This window comes from Phoenix dactylifera, chromosome 12 (assembly GCF_051530095.1).
Source record: "Phoenix dactylifera cultivar Ajwa chromosome 12, Ajwa_hap1_PhDact_Kaust_v1.1, whole genome shotgun sequence".
Lineage (NCBI taxonomy): Eukaryota > Viridiplantae > Streptophyta > Magnoliopsida > Arecales > Arecaceae > Phoenix > Phoenix dactylifera.
In genome coordinates, this window is record NC_143201.1 from 16,507,182 (window position 1) to 16,530,884 (window position 23,703).

The 23,703-nt window shown below is 35.8% G+C and overlaps 2 protein-coding genes across 11 annotated transcripts; one reads left to right on the top strand and one right to left on the bottom strand.

Moving 5' to 3' along the window:
* Positions 1 to 351: 351 nt before the first annotated feature.
* LOC103716154 (uncharacterized) lies at positions 352 to 9,425 on the top strand. Its single transcript, XM_039119705.3, has 12 exons — positions 352 to 786; positions 1,225 to 1,353; positions 2,483 to 2,575; positions 2,824 to 2,903; positions 4,734 to 4,847; positions 5,766 to 5,839; positions 6,011 to 6,087; positions 7,548 to 7,631; positions 7,741 to 7,833; positions 7,905 to 8,012; positions 8,162 to 8,236; positions 8,754 to 9,425. Exons 1-12 carry the CDS (start codon positions 463 to 465, stop codon positions 9,207 to 9,209), a joined length of 1,707 nt encoding a protein of 568 aa, XP_038975633.3. The 5' UTR covers positions 352 to 462; the 3' UTR covers positions 9,210 to 9,425.
* A 1,265-nt stretch (positions 9,426 to 10,690) lies between these two features.
* Positions 10,691 to 23,703, bottom strand: LOC103715740 (uncharacterized). Of its 10 annotated transcripts, XM_088708652.1 has the most exons (10): positions 23,028 to 23,236; positions 22,640 to 22,706; positions 22,354 to 22,518; positions 22,033 to 22,270; positions 18,712 to 19,009; positions 18,164 to 18,288; positions 16,959 to 17,055; positions 13,103 to 13,612; positions 11,645 to 11,982; positions 10,691 to 11,130 (listed from the first exon to the last, which is right to left on the bottom strand). In XM_088708652.1, the coding sequence occupies exons 5-10, from the start codon at positions 18,857 to 18,859 to the stop codon at positions 10,930 to 10,932; spliced, it is 1,419 nt and encodes a 472-aa protein (XP_088564778.1). In that variant the 5' UTR covers positions 18,860 to 19,009; positions 22,033 to 22,270; positions 22,354 to 22,518; positions 22,640 to 22,706; positions 23,028 to 23,236; the 3' UTR covers positions 10,691 to 10,929. The 10 variants fall into 10 exon arrangements, with proteins under 10 accessions (XP_088564778.1, XP_088564776.1, XP_088564771.1 ...); XM_088708650.1 differs by having other exon boundaries at positions 22,033 to 22,518; XM_088708645.1 differs by having other exon boundaries at positions 16,959 to 17,058; positions 22,033 to 22,518.

Sequence of the window (23,703 nt, forward strand, 5' to 3'; positions counted from 1 at the left end):
ATTCTCAAAAAATCAGATATCTTGAGAAATAGCACTACTCTAGGCTCAACCCTTCACATACAATTGTATATTGATACGGAAAGTGTAAACCTACTAATTGATGGGTTAGATATCAATATTACTCAACCGAGATGATCAAATTTATTTTTTGATTTAGATTTTTGGATTAGAATTGAAATTCTATGTGTTTAATTAAGCCGATTTTGACTTAAGCCAACATAACTTGACCGACCCGATTCAACATGACCAAATTTGTTTTCGAAGTTAACATTTGAATGCTTTGTTGGTTAGGCTGGACTTGGTCTTAAACCAAGCTCAGCTTGCACTTGTGACGGTTATAGACCAATATATAGAGGCACGGCGCTCTCCGATTCGAAGCCAAGGGGGATCCGACCCTTTGCCGTTTCCGTCTGTTGGGAGTTCGGATTGCCCGACGATTACAGTTGTTGCCCTAGGGGTTTCATGGGGGTTCACGCGAAAGAAGAGACTGCCGTCGTCGCTTCCGCCATGGAAGGCCGAGAGGCAGGACGAGTGGAAGAAGATGAGCTAGAAGAAGGAGAGGAAGAGGAAGAAGAGGAGTCGTGGTCGTCGGATTCGGAGGTGGGAGAGGCTTTGGACTGGCTGGACTCGAGGGAGGGCCCGGAAGGCGATGGCACCTCGGCCGCCTTCTCACTCGCCAACTCCCGGCGTCCCAACGCCCACGGTGGCGTCCTCTCTCGCCCTCTCCAGCCCCTCTCCAACCGCAACCAGAAGTACACCTCCCACATCCGCGCCCGCCCTCTAGAGGTCGCTTTCTCTCCGTCTCTATGGGGGGTTTTAGCAATTTTTCTGATAAAAAATGTAGTTTTTATTGGTAAAACGGGTAAAAAGTTGACATTTTAAGTCAATTTATCGATCTTTTAGGGTTTGGTTGTAGATTGCATTTTGTGTTTAGAGAAAAAGAGCAAATTTTGTGGTCTGGTTCTTCTGTATTTTTTCTTGTTTGGTCATACAATATAGTTCAATTAGAGAGGAGTTTAAAATTCGAAGGCGAACAAACTGTATGTTTTGATTTCTGTGATGCATTTCTTCTTTTATATATATATATATATATATATATATATATATATATATATATATATATATATATATATATATATATATATATATATATATAATTTTTTGTTGTTATGCTCTGCATTTCTACTCTTTTTATAATTATTGAGATGCATGTTACTAATGTAGGAGTGGGAAGGGAGGATGAATGTGGGCATGTCAAACACAGTAACGACTGCAATTAGGGACAGTGTTCGTGAGATGGCCATTGGGAGAACCAAGAATACAGAGAAAGCAGATCGAGCCACCGTCGAGCAGGTAGAATTTTTTTATGCATTACATTCAAGAAAAAATTAGAATTAGGAAACAATTTGTGCAGGTTTTCGTTCTAAATGTGAATATTATGGTTTACCTGCTTTATTCTATATTGCTGTTTTTATGAATGTATTAAGAAACTCATCCATGGTCTAGGTATGCCATTCCATGAAAACATTATGTAGCAAAAGTAAACAGTTTTTATGTTTTGTTTGGTTACTGTGAATTTCTTTGTGTACCTGCATGTTTTGACGTATAGTTTTACTTAACAATGTGAGAAATTTATCTTTGTTAACTGGGTCTTTTGTTTTAAATTAGCTCTCCATGATTATTCTATGTAGGCAATAGTAGTGCCTGGTTTGTTGCCTTAGGTTTTCTGAAGATTGTGTCCATTCAACTATGTTTCTATACCTTTGACGTGGGACAGCAGCCTCATGATTGTTAAAGATGTTTGCAACTTGAGCTCACAAACTTGCCCTTCAAAAGAAAAATTAGGAAGCTAAAAGTGCAATAGTTCACAAAAATCACACAAATGCAAAAAATATGTCATTTTACAGGTTTTATCCAGTTATAGTGCCATGTGCTCGTAGCATTCTGCTTCATACCATGCTCCACGAGTGTCCACTTGGTGTAGTGGTCCATTCGTTACCCCATGGAGCATTATTTTTTTTTTCAAAATGAAGTTATTTCACTCTAATGTTTGACTATGTATTTCAAATTTTCCAATTGCATTTTCTAGTCTATGTTAGAACTGCATAGCAATTTTGTTTGGAATTAACATGTATGCTAGCTTTTACTTAATCCAAGGAGCATCTGTTAATATGGTTGTAAATGTTAGAAATAGGTATATGTGGTGCTTCATTATAGTTCTGCGCCTTCTCATTTTTTATTTTATTTAGATGTTTTCTTGATGGATTTGCTTGGACATATCCTTAATGTTAGGGTGGAAGTGATCTTGTTGATCATTTAAATTTTTGATGCCTATATTTTCTGGCCTTCTCTGCATTCAGTTATTTTATCCAAAGTGCTTTCTAAATCATGTTCAAGTTTTTCCCGTAATTTTGTTGGGAGCAATTCACCTTTGTGGACTATGTAACTTTGTATAGTTCTTAAAATAGTTTCTTTTTTGCAGGCTATTGACCCAAGAACTCGCATGGTTTTGTTCAAAATGCTGAATCGTGGAGTCTTTCATGATATCAATGGCTGCATCTCTACTGGGAAAGAAGTATGCCCTTTGTTACTGATAACCTGAAGTTCCATCTTCTTATCTTTTAATTGCCCTATATTTTCAATAAATGTGTCATGTCAGTTGATAAACGAAATAGAGAATAAACAGAAAGCAAGTAAAACATGTACATATATTTATATATACATATTAGCAATGTATATATATATTGCTACACATAAATCAATAGATTAGTTCAACCCTGAGATTCTTAATGATAACACTGTTTATTTATTTTTTTTGGACAGGCAAATGTTTATCATGCGACTAAAGCTGATGGTCAGGAATTGGCAATCAAAGTGTATAAAACTTCTGTTCTTGTTTTTAAGTAAGTTATTGGGCCCTCATTAGAAATTCATTTTCCTTCCAATATTTTTATTTGGTTTAGAGGTAGCAGGTCTGTATGTTATAGTTTATGACTGCAAATTGTTGCAGAAAAGATATAACATTTAACTAATCTTTTAGGTTCTACAGTAAATGGCTTGCAGTTGTTTTTTATTTGTGTCCAAGAATGATGGTTAAGTGATTTTTTTTACAATTATGTATAGGTTCTATTGAAAAAGTTAATTAATTCTGCTCCTTTTGGTACCTTTTAAAGCCCATGTTGTCGGCTGCTTTGCCACATTAGCATGAATATTTGTTGGAGGTAACTTATTGACACTTGGGCATATATTAAATGGAGAGTGTGCTATGGGAGGAAATTTCCCTGCACCTGCTTTTTTGACCTACTTTGGACCATCTGGTGCGGTCAACTTTCAGAAGATCATCTCCTTTAGCAGATGACTCCAGGCATTAAGGTGTTGTCGTAGGCGTAGGACAATAAGTATGTTAATCAAGACAAGTAGATGTTTTAGAGCATTATCTCATATGCACTTTGGTGGGAGATGTTGAAAGCAAGGATTGAAAGAATCTTAATCTCACCTAAGTTTTTTTTAAAAAAATAAAATTGTTGCAGCAGATGGTCTGTGGTATCTAAGTTTCACTTTTATAGTTCTCTTTCTGGAAAGATTGATCTTGTAATTTGTTTTTTCTCTATCCTGTCTGCATTTTTCTCCCTTCTTCCTATTCTTTTATAGGCTCCTTGTCTTGTTCCCTCATAGACCCTCTTTTATCTTTTTTGATTTCGATACAATGTTATTGTTGCACAGAGTATATAATTTGCCTTATAGGTTTAAATTACAATGGATGATGGAAGTCTGTATGCTCCATATTGATTATAAGTAAAACATAGCTTAAATGGCATTATAGTTATTGTTGGAATCAAATTGATCAAACCTTTTCTTTTTTATTAGTAGTGTGATTACTGAAAATTTGTCAGATATTTTTGAGCAATTGTATGTAATGATTTGTTTAAGCTGCTTATGTCTTTTCCTGATTTTACATTACAGTTCAGGATTCAAGTTACAGACTGGTACATAATATGATTTATTATTTTAGAGAGCTGCACCCTGGAAGCATCATAAGTAAACTCTCCTTATGGGAGCCGTAAGCTGTTTACATCAAAGTGATTGCCAAGTTTTACTGGTTCAGATATAATATGAGATAGAAAATATTATTTTAACTGCTAACAATTGTTTAGGTTAGATAGATGAAACAATAATACATGAACATGTTATGGTTTAACAAAAAGGAAGAGGAAATAATACCAAATGGTTGAAGAACAGGGTAAGTATTTACATCATTCTAATATTATTTGCACCTGCTGATTGAAACAATTTATTGTTGCACATTTTGTCAAGTGATGAAATGATATTCTGAATTCTGATTATGTAATTTTGCTGAGCGCTTTAAATCACCCAACCTTTTTCATTTTTTTTTTATCATCCATACTTTCTAATTAGTAGTTATCCTTTAACCATGTTTTTTGTACTTATTAGACTTGTCTCTATATTTAGTTATTAGTTCAAAATGCTCACCAAAACAGGCCTTTTCTTTGATGCTTTTCATTAATAATTTATCTTGTTTGGTAAGAAGTATGCATGTGTAAGAACTGGTTTAAGAATTATCTGTTTGTACCTCTACTATACTTTCCGTTCAGCTTTATATTTTTTTCTGGATGGTGTGGTAGCATTTTGAACTGGTGCATACACATGGGCTTGATTAGTACAAGCATTTATGACTTTGTGTTTTATTTTGTTTTATTCTTGCATCACTGCAGAGACAGAGATCGTTATGTACAAGGGGACTACCGTTTCAGACATGGTTACTGCAAGCACAACCCTAGGAAGATGGTGAAGACTTGGGCAGAGAAAGAAATGAGAAATCTTTTGCGGTAACTGCATGTTTTCGATAAAGTATTTTTTCTTTGGGACAGTCTATGTTTGTATTTTTGAAATTTGATATCATACTATTCTTTGTCCCATTCTATGAGTAATAAAAGGAATCAAAGAAAATCCATATCATTTGCCATGTGTATGGTGATGCAAGTAATGTTAGATTTAAAAAAATGTGAAGAAAATCTTTCTGGTATATGAGAGGAAGGAGTATTATAAGAAAGAGTTAGAAAATGAGCAAAGATAGTTTGATTTTCTTGAAGCATGTTTTACCCAGCATTAGTATATTTACATAAATTTGCAATCTAATTGTAAAAAACAAAGGATTCTCTTCTAATAGTTAGATTGATTCTCATATCTGTCTTGATTTATGTTTTAGAATTTTCTTTATTGTCTAAAGAACAGCATCTGGTTTGACGGATCTCCTACTTAGTTACTAGAAGTGGGTGCAGGTGCAAGAGCATAGGTACGGGGAACTGGTTTTTTTGTAGAAATTTTAAAAAATAATGAGTAACATTTAGGAAACAGGTGTGCTACGAATTTCTGAGGAGATTCTGGAGCAGATGCACTATTATAAATGGAAGATTCCTGCTACTTAGATCTCCTATTGTTTTTTTTTAATCACGGAAGTGGGTTTGTGTTGTTCACTTTTTCCAATAGCTTCTTTTATAATGCAGTGTTAATGTTTTGCTTGCAAGTCTTTCTTGCTTTAGAGATAAAATAAACTTAATCGTGAAGAATTCTTTATGAGCTCGTTGGGTACTGATTCTTCTTGGCTGGATGATATTGTTAGAAACTTTATGCTTCAGATCACAAGCTGTACTGTTCCTTTCTCTTGTTCATTCCCATATTATTTTGCATCTAGTTTATATTTATGGTGTAAATATGGATTTCAAACATCGTCATTTTGCTTGTAGGGTAAAAGCAGCAGGAATCAGGTGTCCAACACCGCTACTCTTAAGGCTTCATGTTTTGGTCATGGAATTCATTGGTATGTGTCTTTTAATAACTTCACATGCCCTGGTTGGTCAAACTACTTAAGCTTTGTTGCTTGTTTTTAATAGAATGTCAAAGTTGTTCTGCTGTAATACTTTTCTGTGTCTAGGATATTAGATGGGCTTATGAACATTTACTATGATTTTTAATATGTTGTCTCATGCAGGAAAGTCAGGTTGGGCTGCACCACGACTGAAGGATGCTGCTTTGTCTGAAGACAAGTTGCGCGAAGGTTATGTGGAGGTATGCTCAAAATTTCATGTTATTGATGCTTCATAGTAGTCACAAATTGTTTAAAAATGAAAGCAACATTTTTAATTGGACTAGTTATAATACAGCGCAAACACGATGCTAAAGATTTTGGATACATGCAATTTAACTAAATTCTAAATTTAAAAAAGGTTTAAAATTAATTAACTAACTATTTTGTAAAAAAGGGTTCTTGCGAGCGAAGAGTTGTGGCTTATGAGACCATTAAAAGCTGAAGAGCTTTCAGAATTAAGAATCTGGGTTGGGGAGGAGAGAGCGAGAGAACGATCTCCGAGTAGGAAGTTCAACAAATTAATCCTAGCAATAACAGCCTTAGGAGTTGGAATATTGGGTTGAGATTAAGAGAGCATACACCATTTAACATAGATATCTAATTAGGGTATCATGGGAATTGACAAGCTGGGAAATATTCCCGTAATGTTAGGATTTTCATAAATTTATATCGACATAGCCCTTCATAGATATGCAACTCAGGCAGGTTAGGTTGGTTTGAGGGCTAACCTAACCCAACCTTTATCTCTCCCAACCCAACCTAGCCTTAGTTGGGCTTTCTCTAACTCAATCCAACCCAACCTTATCTTAAGTAAACTTAGGTTGGATCAAGATAGTGTCGAATGAGGTCAGGTTGACGTGGGCAATGTTGATTGGATTAGATCAGGTTAAATAGATACTTTAAGGTCGGGATAAGGTTTGAGACATTTTGTTGGATTGGTATTTGTTCTGTTGAGACCTCAACCATCCATCAGTTGTGATTGTACACTTGCAGAAGTTTACAGTTTATAAAAACTAAAGACATAATTATATGAAGAATATGAGTAATTTTTTATGAACCAAAAATTTGAATTATTTAGCCGAAGCCTAGCCTAAATTTATATAACATGGACCAGCCTACTCAATGAGTGGGATTGTTAGGTCGTGTTCTGGTTGAGCCAAAAGCAAGTTGCAGCCCTATCCTTCAATCATTGCAAACCAGAATAAACTTAGGCATTAGATAAGGAAGCAATAAATTTAGCTTCTTATAGATCATTTTGATGTGGTTATATGAAAAATGTCCCATTGATAACATTTATGTGCTAGAAGGTCCTTCTATAACAATTGTTTATTATTTTTATACTGTATAAAAGGGTGTCCTAGTGCACAATGCTCCCACCATTTTAGTGTCTACGGAGGGTCAAACATACTCAGCCTTACCCTTGTACACAGAGAGGCTGTTTTTTGTGTTTCAAACTCGTGACACCAGGGTCACAATAAAGAAAACCTTATTGTTGCGCTAAAAATTGCCCTCTAAAACAATAAGCTAATCTCTGCCACACTTTTCTATAAGATGTGGACATGGTAGTGTTTCAATTTTTAAATGGTGTATGCTTATTCATCTACTAAATGGTTGCAGTATCTGAAATTTGTAATCATTGATGTTATCCTCCTTTTTTCAGATTATTACAATAATGCGGACACTGTACCAAAAGTGTAAATTGGTACATGGAGACCTCAGTGAATACAACATACTCTATTTTGAGGTGAGCTATGTATTGCTGTTTTGATAAATATCTGTGCTATATTATCATACTTCCTGGTTCATAACTAGATGTCTTACACGCCTTCTTTTTGGTTCTATCTATTTTGCAGGGTCACTTGTACATTATTGATGTTTCGCAAGCAGTAGACCTTGATCATCCTTGTGCACTAGACTTTTTAAAGGAAGACTGTGTTCATGTTTCGGTAAGTTGATTTGCTTGTCTAGATTGCGAATTTTATCTTGTCTATTTTAAGCCTTCAATGTTGGCTTGCAGGATTTCTTTAAAAAGCATGGAGTTGCTGTAATGACAGTTAAGGAGCTATTTGATTTTGTGATCGATCAATCCATTGCTGATGAAGACGTGGATGACTATCTGGAGAAGGTATTTCCGTGCATTATATATCTGTTTCCTTTTCTGAATCATTTTGACCAGACCCTGTCTATACAAGGCTTGTTTGTTTTCTTTTTATTTCATTTTTTTCCCCCTTCCCTGGAAGAGAAATCACAGCCCTGATTTTGAAAGTACTTCAGGTTCAGCAAAAAGTTATGGAAAGAGGGGAGACAGTTGCTCAGGATGATGAAATTGCACCTACCATGTTTGTCCAGGTACCCTTGTGAAACAGAAACTGTCGTTGAAGTTGTCATGTTCCTTGTTATGTTAGACTTGCTCTGGTATCATTAATCATATTATCCATCACAAGGAACCTGCATGCAATATTTGTAATTCGCATCAGTATTTTCTGTCTTGTCATTGGTGGGCCCATCTCTTCACTCTCAAATCTTGGATCTCTCGAGTCAAGACATCAAAATAGAGAGATGCTATTTAAGCTGTAGCTTCCGATTCTAATTCGCCAATAGTTCACAAAACCAGGATTCACGATGTAGCTGAATATTTGCATGCTTGGTAAACAAATGTGTTTGACAATCTATTGTGAATTTTAGATCCGTCCCATGATATTTTTAGCCATGAAAGTTTTTTTTCTTCTTTTTTATGGTTGTATCATTTAATTATGCTGACCTGATAAGACTTTGTTGAGATTGCTTCTTCCACTGGAGATGGTTCTTGCATGAATTATCTGCTGACTGGCTGTTGCCTGTGCTGCACATGATTCACATTCTCAAGAGATTGGATTATGTAAAGAAGTGCGAGGAGGATCTTGTTCAGATGGCAATGCTCTCACGTCCATCATTTGCTTTTGAGCCAACAGCAGAAAAGATTTATGACCAACCCCTACTAGGATTTGTACAGACTAGAAGTGAAAGTGCCCGACAGCAACAGCAGGACGCAACAAAAACTGAGACCCCCTTGAAATCTTTGGAGGATTTGCAGACTAAGTGTTCTTTGGAGGACAAAGCTACTGAAATAGACACCGATGAGGATAGTTCTGGTACTAACTCTGATGAAGATGGATCTGCATCTGAGCCTGAGATGAAGATGGGTCCTGCAGAGAAGAGAGCTGCTGGGAAAGAACATAAGAAGAAAGTGAAAGAAGAGAAAAGGGAGGCTCGCAAGACGAAGATTCCCAAGGCTGAGAAGAAGAGGAGGAAGAAATTGGCCAAAGCTAAGTGCAGCAGGTAGCATTTTCTCCCTGATTTATCCAGGCATATAGATGATTTTGTTCCATGCCATTAATTGTAACTATGTTGAGGGTTTTTTTTCCTTTTCCCTGATATTTATATCTTGCCCTTGTAGAGGGGACAAAACTTGTTTGTCAAAGATAGGAAATTGTTCTATCATGTTTACTTGATGGGTGGAATTTGTAGAGCCAATGATGGCAAAAAATTGTTTCACTGATATTGTCTGTTCTGCACATCGCGACTCTGCCAACCTCAACCCCTTTCGACCTCAAAACGAGCTGAAAGAAGGGACCACCTTCTTAACCTTTTGGGAGGTACCTTCTTAAACCTTATGAGCATCTCTATTTCCAGACATTATGCTCAAAGCATACAAGGATAAAATGGTTTACACTAGTGATATTTCTCAGCCCGGTCGATCGGTGGCGAGCATATTGTTATTTTCATCCTGCTGGTACATGGACTTCTTTGAAAATTTGTGATATGTTGCCGAACACAACCAATGGTTGGTTTACAATTCTACTTAATCCTGCCTAATTGTGCAGCTATGGTTGAAGTTTGTTTTGTTTAATGAATACAGAAATAGATATAAATATTAGTCGAATGTAAATATTTATATCTATATTTATTTTAAATAGTTATAAATATAATTCGGATACCAAAAATATGGATATAAATTAGATATTAAAGTTTATGATCACATAATCAAGAATATTATTAAGTGGATGATAAATTAAATTCATAATATGTTAATATGGTTATTTATTTTTTTAAAAAAATTTATTAATATTATATAAAATTAAATAGGGCTATAAATGGTATCAGGCTGATTAAAAAGTTGTTTCTCTATTTATAGTTATTTTTTTAATGGATATATATACCTTAGATAAATTTGGATATAAAAAGTGATTCGGACGAATATTATTTAATCTACCATGCTATCTTTTGGATGTGCTTCTGGAACTACCTGGTCTTCAATTAGCAAGCACAGTTGCTAAACATACTATAGAACTATGGTTCTAGTGTGATGAACATTGGGCAGGGAAGGAAAAAAATCCCAAGACAACTACTAGCATTTCAACAACCAGACCTGATAACAGGAGCAGTCCCCACCAAATTTGTATGACTGCCAGAAGAACGACGTCTTTGAACCCACTATGAACCCTTTGAAGCAAAAGATGAAAAGTTCGCTTGATTTGCATCAAACCAAAACCTAGAACTGTAATTTTTCATTATAGTTATAACCTTCTGCAATTCTAAATTCTAGAAGCATGATTAGAATCACAATAACCAGGCGTGCAAGTACTTACATTTTCCAAGCGAACCATACTGCCATACACTTGGTTCCGTAGTTGTGCGAAAGCAGAATTACACCCCCAGTAAGAAGCAACACCGATGCATATACAGAAACAGCTCAAAAAAAAAAAAAAAGGAAATAAAAACAACTTTTTCCAACACAAGTAATTAGAGTTTATTAATCACCAATTGCAAAATTTGACAGCACTTTCCTATTGGATAAATTTAGTTTGTTGTTTACAAAGCATTACCCCTTCCACACAACACAAATTACAACAGCACAAATGGTACAGGGAGAGGTAAAATAAGAGTCTAAAGGGGAGTAGACAAATTCGGAGACGTATCAGAAGGCCTTTAGCCTCCCAGACACTTAAAACTGTTTTGAGGTACTCGATCCTTACATACTTTCTTCTGAAGAATGTGATCCCTCAGCTTCTGAATTCAAGGGACAGACAGGCTGCAGAAGCTACCTTCTCACGAAGATTGAACTTCTTGGCTATCAGCGGACGGACATCTTCAACCCCAACCAAACTCTCCAAGAATGGGAGTAACAAAAGCAGTTCTCGATCATTACGGTCATCAAACCAGCTTTCAATAGGAATACCATTGTCAATTTGAAAACCAAATGCCTGGCAAGATTAAAAAAAGATGACATCAAAATCCCCTTTTACACACAACAAAGTACATTACTACATTGTATTGTAGAACACAACATTGACAGGTAAATAATCTCATAGGCCCTCCATATGGGGATTCTTTGATCTCAATGACCACAATGAGGTATATGGCTAAACTTGACTTTCCTAAATAATAGTGAATGTGTCCTTACCGCAATAAGTAGGATCACTTGCTTCATATACTTAAGAATGTCATCAATTAAGTCAGCATTAGGAAACAAATGTTGAGTTATACGTAAAGTAGAAATATGAACCATGAAGTGCTGAGGGGAAACAAACAGCATTTACAATTCTTACATATGAATATTTGAGATGTAAATATTTGACTAGTTAACTTTAATCAATCCAGAGGGTTCTCAATGACACAAAAGTTGGAGCAATTGCTAGTCAAGAGCCTTGATCATTTTTTTCTACTTTATACTACAATTTTACCCTGCAATTACCCACAACAGACAAAAAGAACTACCTGAGGTGAATTGTCAATGATGACGACATGCGCCAAATCACGGCCAAGAACTGACAGATCCTTTAAATAATTACCCTCCACAAAAACGCAGGACTCACGATAAACACGGTGGCGGAATAATTTCCTTTTTGGATCAAGTACATTGAGGAGCTGTTCAGCATATATACTTTGACTGGCTGTGAATATAATCGTCTCGAATAGGCTAGCAACCCTGTCCAAGAAGTCCTTAAGATAAGGACGACACCGTACATAAATTGTATGCTCTTTATAATTGAAATTAACTGGAAATGTAAAATCCGCAGCTTCACATGGTTCCAGGCTGGAATGCACTAAAGTCTCTGCCAAGTAAACATAGTACAGTAATAAGCATATAACAATGCAAATCAAACAGCAAAAGACAAACATCCTACACATGATGAAAACAAGCAGATAAAACTAAATCACAAGATACTGAAAACGAAAATTTTCTTAGAACTCAAGTATAGGTCTGAAAGACACTGCAAATGCTTGCACACTACAATCACAGGTTGTGTTGAGGACCATATAGAATATTCTATAAATATTGATCATTATGAGGTGATGCTAAGAAGTTTATGAAAAGTTGGCACGGCATCATGTTTGGTAGAGAAATTGTGTTATCTTTTCTCTAAATCAAACATGACTTACATTGATTGTGCAAACAAAAATATTTAATCATGCACCCAGTTCTAGCCGATTAAATGGAACTTACCAAGTATGATATCGAGTTGCACTCTAGGTAACGTGCCAATGAGATTTAACTCAACTCAACTCAATTAAACCTTAATCCCAAACAAGTTGGGGTCAGCTACATGAATTCTTTTCCTCCCTTCTGCTCGGTTAGAAATGTGCCAATGAGATTAACAAGCAACAATGACTCAGATCATAAGATTTCAACAATGCATAGAAGCATAATGATTGTAACCTGTCTGCAAAATCTACCTCAATTTTTGCACACAGTGAAAATTGATAAGCAAAATATTTGTTAAATTATACATGAGCATCAGCTTGACTCTACAAACATACAAGTGGCCTTACAATGAACAAAATTAGTCAACATTATATAAAGCTAACTGTTAAGAGAATAAAAATAATTATGATGTCTAATTATAAATAGGGTGCTAACTCCCAGTCGGCATCTTTATCTTGTTTAAGCAAATAGAAGAGGTAGGATGCACTATTGGAGCATCTAAGTTATCATAAACAGCAGCTGTGCATAAACAACTTATATACATAGGATAATAGCAGGCTAGCAAGACAGTAATGTTCAAATGAGTTATATTAACCCAAGAAACATACATTTGAGAATGTTTTAGAAAAGGTAAAAATTTTAGACAATAAAGCATATTAAGCATCAGATATGATTCAAAAATCAATATTAGACAAGAAAAAGCCATATACTTATCAAAGTAACAATCAGAGGAAGTTAATGTGCAGTACCATCCAAATCCAGTACAAGGGTAGTTGAAGGGCAACTCCTCGTTTGCTTTGGCAAAAGCATGGGCCGAAATCTTGGAACTACAGCTGATAAATCAGGCAGATCCTTGATGAATAAGTATGGATCAAAATCATCGAACTCATCACCCTCATCAGGTTCCACACAACCTTCTGATGACATTGAATTATGACTTTGTTCATCAATACACTCCAACTTAGAGTTCTGCATTGCAAGATATATGGCTGAAACTTCCGAAGAGAGGTTCCCCAGAACATTATATTCATCATCGCATGACGAGTTTGCACGATTTGATTTCATATGAAGAGTATGCAAATGATTTGTCAAATCAGCTTTATCATCACATGCACATGCTGACATAACTTCTGTTCTCTTCTCAACATGTTTCTGCTGATTTTCTAGTGGACAGCAGTAAGTGCCAGCCTTTGATTCTTCAACCTCAACATCATGAGGGTTTGCTTCGTCTTTGCTCTTGAACAAGTCCACAACATCATCTGCAAAAAAGAGAACAGACTTATTAGAAAGCCCCGGCCACAATACCTAGTACGAGATAAAAGTCAGGCTTGTGGTCGAAGGAAAAATCAGCTAGAAGCTAAAGAAAACATATTGTAAATAATCTAAGATTATTGTATCACAAAAAATACACAGAAAAGAAAAGACTTGAATGCAAAAAATTCAAACGTACAGTCATACCAAAAACCACATGAAATGGCTTTTTTATATACATTACTGACATAATAAAGTTCCAATACTACTGACCAACTTCCTTTCTCATTTCCACATCTTGATTGTTAAAAGCACCAAAGACTAAAATTTTGGACAAAGCATGGACTGATTTTGACATGGAGAGATCCAAGACCAACCCAAATTTTCAGTTTCAGTCAGTTTTGGCAATTACGGCAAAAACTGACCAATGTTAACTATTTTGAAACAGGCTTGTATTGCTATTTTGTGGCTGATAGGAGACTTTTTTAATTGGAATCTCAGAAGACATGAGGGACAGTTGATGTCACCTCAAAGATTCCTATTTGTTTCCTTTGAATGTTCACTGCTGGGAGATGGGATGAACACCGTTCATCCCTCTCCCACAGCAATCTCCTTCAACTCTTCTCCCTGCAGGCAATCAAAAGGTGGAATTGGCCAAAAATTCCTCCTTATTTAAAGATTTCAAGAGGTAATGAAATTTACACTCCTTATTTTTTAAAGAAATTGTTATATAAATATATAAAAGCAAGAAAGATCTATTAGATTACAGGAAGATCTTTTCTGGTGTGATTTTTGATGTATAAACCTTCGAATATCTTTAGTAATTAGGTTACATGATCATCAATAGATTGGTAAAATCCTGTTAGTACAGATTAGTTTCGGCCCAGAACTACCAAGACAACACAAATTATAACCTAAATAACTCGTAATACAATAAAATGATTTAAAATAACTTATCCTTATTTTTCTCACTCACAAATTTTCTTCGTTTTTAATTTTATTCTGATTTTTTTGACCAATACTTAAGAGCAAAACCACCAAAATCAATACTCTAACCAGGGGGCTGAAACCAAGACTGAACCATGAAAAATGCCATGCTGTTCAATAACTGTTAAGTGCTCTGGTTATTTCACAATGAACAAAAATTTAAAAATTTCCAGAAATGATTGATCAGCCCCTAGTTTTGCTTTCAATGTCCAACTAAAAAGGAGTAAAATAAAAAGTTATAACAAGAGATCAATTGAAGTAAACATATCAAATGAAAATCTTGAGCACCTCCATGCAAAAAAGTCTAATAGCAAGCAAATGAAGAAGGCACTTGTATGATCTCAGTGACTAATATGTCATAAACTTAAGTTGACCGCAACCTCCAACATTAAGAATACTTTCAAATATGTTAGCATAAATCATGGTCTGCCGAACCAGACCGTACCGGCCGGTTCGGCCCGGCATGGACCGGTCCGGCCTAGAACCGGTTCCAGCTATTTTCTGGACGGTACTGATGGATACGCATGCGTACAGGTCTCATACCGGCCCGTACCGGCCAATTCGCACCGGTACCCGTTTTTTTAAATCACAGCACGCGCGCTGTGGTGTAGCGCGTGGCCCGCGCGAGCCAACTCATCCGCACAGGGCAGCGCGCGGGCACGTTGCCCCATGCGGGGCATAAATGCCACAGAGTAGCATTTAATGCCACTATGTAGCCACCTTTTATCCGCACGTCCGCGTGCGGACGGGAACCGAAAAAAAAAGCTGGAGACCGGTTCGTACCGACCCGTTCAGGTACGAACCGTCTCGAACCGGTCCGGTAGACGACTAGTCCGCCTACTGATACCGGTTCGGCGTACCTTGGCATAAATACTAGTATATCCATGCAGCACCATTATTGACATATGCATGACATAAAGATGTAGTGAACAAAGGTGAAAATTCTTCAAGATATTGAGATATTACAGAAAGAAATATAATTTCCAACAGATGGGAAGAAAATACTAGGAGAGGTAAAATCTATGGTGAAGAAATTAAAACTTGCACAAATGAACAGGAAGACAAAACAAAAGAGGAACTTGTGCAATATTGAGAAGATAGTAGGATATTTTATACAAGAGGGTAACTAAGGAGCTTGTACAAACTATTAGCATTACACTACGATCCTGACAAGCTTTTATTTGCATGAACAATTGAAAAGGTACCAAAATGACTATGATATAATCAATATATTCACTAACATCACTGCAAACCAATCTCAAGATAAAGCCATAGGTATTTTATCTTCTAAGAACTATAACACGAATCTACTATCTAACAATATTAAACAAGTAATAATTTTTCTGATCAACATGACTATTATTCATGTTAATCTACCTTAGAGAACATATCCAAGCAATTATACCACGATACAACTCAATGGCGAAAAAGCACTCATAATGCCATGGCTAACTAAATAGATATATACAAGTCTTGTTGGTTAAATTTAAGGTTTTAAAAGGCAGTTTCATGTTGTGCCAGTTACAATTGGCACACTGTTTGCTGTTCCCTACTAAAGGAAAGAAAATTGTTAACAAAGAAGTATCAAGAAATTTGATGTAATAGGCATATTGCAGAGGATAAAGAAAAGATTTCAGAATATACTCTCAATCTTGGATAAAGAAAAGACTTTAAATCAGATATCAAAAAGAGAGATAGAGGATTATCATCTCACATTCAGACCTCTAAATGAGTAAGAAGGACAACATGGTTTTGAAGAGTCAAAATTTTAAAGAAGCATTTCACAAAATATGCTCCTTCAAGGAATATAAAACTAGAGAAGAGAAAAGGACACTCGATTATTTTATTACTTACTATTAGCAAAGCCTGTCTAGATATCTCATCCAAGCAAATGATTAGTTAATACACATTAGGTCATTTTGTAATTTTTAACTGAATTCAGATTTGAAATTTTTTCTGTGAACCTGATTAGGAATTGGTCTACATAAACAGCACTATGCTATAAAATAGTGCACGATCCAACTTGTGTCATGGATTTAAGTATCATGTAAACACAAAGGTAGCATTCAAGTCTATTGACATCAAAACTACCAGCAGCCAACAAAATTTGGATGAGTCTAAATCTATCCATATTTCAAAGTATAAGTTGCTAAACGAAGGGACACGAAACAGGTATTTTATTGAATTATGTCATCACCGAATTGCTAGTACAAAAATTGAATTAAATTGGAAAAAAACATTTACGCAAATGAACCCCCACCCCCTCCCAAAAAGGAAAAAAAAGAAAGAAAAAAAAGGAAAAGGAATGCTATCATCAATTGGGAAGAACTTCAATATTTTAATCCACTGAAATTACAAACTACATACCTTTATCAGTTATGCCACCGCAGATGTCTTTATGATGATGGAAGGAAGGGGAGAATAAGGTATCCACTGCACATTCTGCAGTATTATCTTCAGATTGCTGCTACAGCATTAAATTCGATTGTCAGGCTTAACTGCTAAAGCAAATATCGAGCATAGCACTGTTTAAACATGAAAATCAGTGATGAACCTAGTATTAAAATGGACAGAAAAAAGTAACGAAGATAAATGAACCCACTAATCTACAAGCATAAACGAAATAAAATAATAACAAAAAGTTATCAAGATAAATGAATCCATTAATATACAATTATAAACCAAATTAAACAACTGCAAGAAAATGATTGTCCAGTATCAACTTCTTTGCATTTTGCATATCTCTAATAGTGTTTTTCTTATTTAATCATATAATTAAAATCTCAGAAATTACGCCTATGACCAAAAAAAAGAAGAGCACACTGGGACAATTATGATGATGCTTTGCTAGGTTTAAATTACAATAGCAAAACATAAAAAAATTGTGTGGATATAGGACAAAAACTATACGTCACTATAAAAGCAACTACTTAAATTGCATGATTGACATCATCGATTACCATAGTGTAGACAGGCAAATTTAAGGTTCATTCCAAAAATGCTATGCAAAGGTAGACAGAAACTCCAAATAAATCTTGCATAAGGCAATAGCAACTTGTGAGTAACCAGGTAGCGGGTGAACAAAGAGAAGATATTTTGATCCACTAGCATAATTTCATACATCACTTCCATCTTTGATGATTTCTTACAAACACCCAAGAACTCCAATTAATATGTGGTTAGAAGAAGAATATCCAAATAATAGATAAACATGCCAACATGAACAATGATCAACTAATTAAATGGCTTGAACTACATTTAAGGTTAAAGGAGTAATTATAGCAAGAACCATCTAGAAAAACATCATATTGCTTAACTAAATATAAAAAGTTTAGGAGTTTTGCATATGAATACAAGAATATTTAATTAAAAAATATGAAGAAACCTGCATTACAAACTACAACACCTGTAAAAGCGGCTTCTCAAACGAGAAACAAACAGTCTACTCTTCACTAAAGTTACTTATTATAATGCAAAAATTTAAAGCAAAGAAATTGCAATATAAAATACGACGTTTTTTATACATCAAGAGTACTGGTGCAAAACATCACAACAAAAATGAATACCACTACCTTATGGCAAAGGGAAGTCGCATCTGCGGCAGAGATGTCCTGATTCTCATCTTGTGCCACATCACGAACAGAATGCAACTTCTTTCCTGCCTGTGCATATCTATTTTTCCTTGACAGAATTCCATCTGGAGAAAAAACACAAGTAGATTAACATCACCATTATGAACCAAAAAATTGCAATTGAACTCCAATAAAAATTTCAAGTAAACAAAGATTATAGATGTCAGATTTGGTAAACTACTTCAGAAGAAAAGAAGATTGCAGGACTGTAGCCAGTACAATAATACAATTGACCTTCCAGGAAAAAAGGTGTATAATCTAGCAAACTAAACAATGAACACTAAGGAAAATATGTATCTTGAAATATTAAATCTATCCCTTGCCTTAGTGTGTGTATGATAAATTGGAAGCTCGCATAGAAAGAAGAGGAAAGGTCAACAAGTTTTGAAGAGATAGTTTAACCACAGATATACTAAACCTGGTTTTATTTACTATTTTTAACAACATTATACCAAAAAGTATAACAGGAGACAGATGGAAAAAGTTACCTGATTTTTGTTTTTTTGCAGATGATGTGATAAGCTCTGTAACTTTCTTTTTACTGATCACTGTCACCTTTTTTGGTTGTCTACAAGATCCAGAATTAGCATGATTTCTGGAAGCATTTCTCGCAAGAACTTTTTTTCTTGTTTGCATTGTTCGATCAACAAAAATAACTGAGTCTACAAGCTTAAAATCTGTCCTGCCTTAGCAGATGGAAGATGATGGTGAAAGATGCCACATCTTACCACAAACATCTTCGCTTACAAAATGTGCAACATTCCTCACCTGAAGCTGATACTCCATCTGTGGACAAAAAGAGATGTCATCAAGCTGATGAGAGAAAAATTCTGACAACCAATTATAGTTCAGACTTGTTGAATTCCTACTTAATATGCAAGAGTTCATTGCAGCTTTCATATTACATGCCTTGCTCAAATATATCAAAAAGAATAAAGATAAAATAATTGTGCCATAAATTATTTCCAGCAAACAACACAAGCACATTTCTGAACTTGCCACGTAGATGTACATTGACAGAACATGAAGACCATTATTAACAGAAATAATAATCTATTGTGATTGAAATGTTCTTTCATGTGAGGAAGAGAGCAGAAATAATAATCTATTGCAGACTGAAATTTTCTTTCATGTGTGAGAGAGTACATTAGATGCCTTCTGTACTACAATTAAACTTGCAAAGCAATAGTGATATATTCTTGAAAAACCAAAACCTTAAAAACAACCCATCAAGTAACATGTAACAGGACTCTAAAGATTGGGCACATCTGGAACCACTAGGTTTAAGTCCAGATCTGGTGACATGACAAGATAGAGGCACCAGGATGTGTAAAAATCCACCTGCCAAGTATAACTATTTAAAACAAGTTGCAGACTAGGTTTATCTGGAGGTCTTAACAGTACTGAAAGATTGGAAGTTTACATTTGGCAATGACTACTAACCAACCTCCACCAGAACTAAGTTATATCCCGAGGAAAAGCTACCAAAAGAACTACATTTTGTTCTTGAAATTGACTTTGCTTTATTCTCTCTCTCTTATTTCCTTTTATTGTTTGGCTATATCTAATTTAGTCAACAGAGAAATAATTAAAGATGACCTCAGCAAAACCCTTGCATGAGTTACTATATATGCACACTGATACACATAAGTGGACAGCAAAAATTATTGTTTCCACGGAGTTCAAAGGCATTAAACATTTATAATCAGAAACTACAAGAACAAAATATTATTTTTGGGGAATTAAACAGAATCAAATTCCAAGATCTTGCAAGATCCCTCTAAACCATGAACGTGAATCCACATTCTCCTTTAGCTTTGTGTGCAGTGCTTGCTCACATGCCACCAAACTTGGAGGAGCCAGTGCTAGATAATAGAATACGTTTGAATATATAATTAGGAACACTACTGATTGAGAATACCGATAATGCAATTTGCAACTTAACACTTATTATAGCCACATAATTATCATAACAGGATGCCAAAATATTCTGATATCTCAAGTATTGTGTAAACATATATGTGTGAGCCTATCAGTTCTATGCTAACTCCCAATAGTGATAGCACAACAAGCAAAAGCCTTTGATATCCTTCTTTGCAACTTCCACTCATGTAGTCCCAAATTTTTTCCCTCATCATTTACTACACATGCAAAAAATTAGGATCTCTTTTTGAAGTTTTCTTGTGGCCTTCATGGCACAGCACCAACATCCCCACTTGACTTACAGCCATTATATTTTCAACCAGCACAACTTTTAACTTACTTGACTTATGTGCTCATAATACAAATTTACATTCTACCAACTTATATATTACTCATTTCAGCAACATGGATCTTGGATATGATTTATTCATTGATAAACAGACCCCTGAAACATTTCCATCATTGAAGTTGTCTCATAAAAATATTAACCTTATTGTTGTCACAAGATAATTTGTTCGAAATGGTATTCCAGTAACATAGTTTATTATAGAGCTCCTGACATACAGGTAGAAATGCCAATGTGGATACTCAACTTTCATTGCTGTTGTTGCCCTTGTCTTCACTAATTCTGGTAGTGCACTTTCTATTAGGATTGTAACACGACCAAGCTCTTCGACAAATAAGCATTCCCAATCTCAAACTTCAATGGTCCTCCCACTTTGTCCAAAATTTTACCAAGAATCAGGCTTGTTAAAGCATCTTTCCCTACAAGAACGAGCATAAACTACAGAATCAATTGAGTTGTTCTACCTACCTTCTCTCCAGCACAATTTCTAGATACCTGACATATACAGATAAAAGATGGTTCTAAACTGTTCTCAAACTTTGGTAGGTTACACCATGTCCACAAAAACAAGCCCAATTTAATGGGAAGACAGTTAGTTAAAGTTAAGATTCAGATGAACATTCTACATATCTCCTAGAATCAGAGGAAATATAGCACTATCTGGAACAAGGATACAAAGGGTGATGGCCAAATGATGATAATGCTTAATGTAATAATAATGCAAGTAAAATTGATATCATTAGGAAAAGAAAATTCCACAAAAAACCCTTTATCATTAAGATATAAATCATGAAACGCACAAGCAAAATAAAAATTGGTTAAAAATTATTTGAAACAGGTGGGAATCAGTACACATAAAATCACCCAAATTAAATAGAAAGAATATTAGACTCAAAACTCTGAGCTATGCTTCAGCGGTTTTATACATATGAAGTGATCTAGAGAAAAGTGTAAACAAATGGGAAACTTGATTTTGGATTCACCAAGCCTGGCCCTTTCAAGGGTTTAAAAAACCAGTGCCATGCAATGTAACAGTTATGACCTATAGCAAACAACACAACGGCTAGCGCATTGTAAATCAGATTTAAGAAGACCAAAAAAGTATAAATAAAAAAGACTAAACACATCCATGTATTTTATTAGGCAATATAATGACATGACTTAACAAAGCTCCAGAATGTTCTATGACCTAGTGACGACCTATAAAAACTGCAAAGTGGTCCTAACCGCGTCGCTCATGTCAAGTTTAGGTATAAAGCAGTCTTATGTTATGGAAACCATGTAGTAATTGATTTGATGAATCAACGAGGGTTTATAACATTATATTTCCATGAGCACCCATAGAGCGTGGAATGAGGGAAGGAAATGCAGGAGTTTTAGGGGTTTGGGCAGAGAAGGAGAGAAAGTTAGGGAGGGTGGTAGAAAATAATATTAAGGACAGTTTTACATTCGATGGTCGTAATTTGTTCTATCTCCTTAACATTATTTGATCTTGACATATCTGAAAATAGATAATGAACTACTATTTTGTGATTCATGCCTGAAGCTGATTTGGGGAGAACTTGTTCGGGAAACTTCATCTAGCCACCAGCTGGCACAGCATAGCTCAGCTTGTTATGTCTTGGCATCTCATAGTCAGGATGTTGGACTATTTTGCATCTCCACCCAGGTGTTTCCAAGTTCTTCAAGGACATCAATATAAATAACTTCCCCTCCTACAGGGGACTAGTTATCTTCATCAACAAATCTACTCTTGTACATTGTCTAATCTCTCTCACCTACATACTTACACATGCATACATCAGCTAGTCCATCTTTCCTCCATCGATCTTATACATCTTGTTATTGGCAAGATACTAACCTGCACCACATTGTCAGCCTTCCTGTAAGCCTTACCTCTGTCTTTTGAAAGTGCATTCCTACTCTTCTAACTGATGCTACAACTTGCTCAAGCTTTACAAGAAGCAACACTTTTGACCGATAAGTGTCTGTTTGAGCTTTGTAAGATGATAGTGGTTCGATGTTTCTGTGTCGAATAACAGAAAAGATTGGTATTAACCATCAATCGCTAACCTTCAAACCCCGTCCCATCTCGCTGTTCCTATTCCCTGATATTTGCAGATAATGGATTTCATCCATGAACCTACCTTTGAGAAGCTGGGACAGTGCTTGCTGATTCACATTAGTATTATCAATAAACTTTGTACAGCGCTCCTAAAATCACACGACAATTTGTAAGGGAAAAATCAATGAAAAAAAATATGAATATAAAACAATTTACCCTACTTCAATCACACTAACATATAATAAATTCCAAGTAAAACTGTAGAACTTTACAAATTCGGATCACTATTAAAGAATATTCCAAAATACTGTTTGAAAAACCAAAGTCACTAGTGGAAACCCTAGAAACAGGGAACGAAATCACAACCAGAACTTATTAAATCATTCCCGAAATGCAAGCAGAAATCATGATAGAAAAACCATCCAAGCACCCAAATCAGACGCTCGGAAGATCAAAACCAACACCATCACCTGTTACTTCAATCCGTCAAAGAACTAGAGGCATCAGCAGAGACGAAGACGGAGAAAGAGACTTTGTACCCTAACCCTTCGGAAACAAGGGGGAAAACGGTTTTCTCCTCCCGTGGATAGAGGTTTACGAGAGAGGAGATGACGAGCAGCCAAGATTCCTGGGGAAAGCTTTAGTGAGGGGGAGAGAGACTGAAAAAAAAGAATCAGATAAAAAAAAATCTTTCCCCATGGTAGGTTAAAAAGGGTCCGCTCGGCCATCAAGTTGGAGTACTATGATATGGATGCTGCCGCGTGAGTTTCATGATTCGTGCGGGAGTCCTTTACCGTGGATTCTTTTCGGACCCGAGAAGTTCGCTTGGGGGCACGCATTTTGAGTGGCAGGTGGGATGCATCCGTGGACTGGTCTTGAGAAAAATAGGAAGGCGTTCGGGTTTGGAGGAAAATTTGAAATCGAGGGGACTAAATTGGGAAATAAATGAAAAACTATCAAACGAATTTGAATTTGGAGCTTGGGGTACGGGGTGGGCTGACGCACGGATGGGCACGGAGAATGGCGGCGCTTTTGTTTTGGAGCCCAGGTAATTGCCCGCGGGACCCAAAAATGTGACCATAAACGGTGACCTTCCCACAGTGGCCCTTCTCTGCCTTGCCTCCCCTCTTGCCAAGATTTTTCTTT

Bases quoted from the DNA above. Each gene is read 5' to 3' on its own strand.
- LOC103715740 (XM_088708644.1), bottom strand. From the start codon at position 18,859: ATGCAAACAAGAAAAAAAGTTCTTGCGAGAAATGCTTCCAGAAATCAT. The intron at 18,289-18,711 runs GTAACTTTTTCC...TTTTTTCTCCAG, and splicing joins TGCAAAAAAACAAAAATCAG to ATGGAATTCTGTCAAGGAAA. The intron at 11,983-13,102 runs GTACTGCACATT...TTTACTTGGCAG, and splicing joins CCTTGTACTGGATTTGGATG to AGACTTTAGTGCATTCCAGC.
- LOC103716154 (XM_039119705.3), top strand. From the start codon at position 463: ATGGGGGTTCACGCGAAAGAAGAGACTGCCGTCGTCGCTTCCGCCATG. The intron at 1,354-2,482 runs GTAGAATTTTTT...TCTTTTTTGCAG, and splicing joins ATCGAGCCACCGTCGAGCAG to GCTATTGACCCAAGAACTCG. The intron at 2,904-4,733 runs GTAAGTTATTGG...GCATCACTGCAG, and splicing joins ACTTCTGTTCTTGTTTTTAA to AGACAGAGATCGTTATGTAC.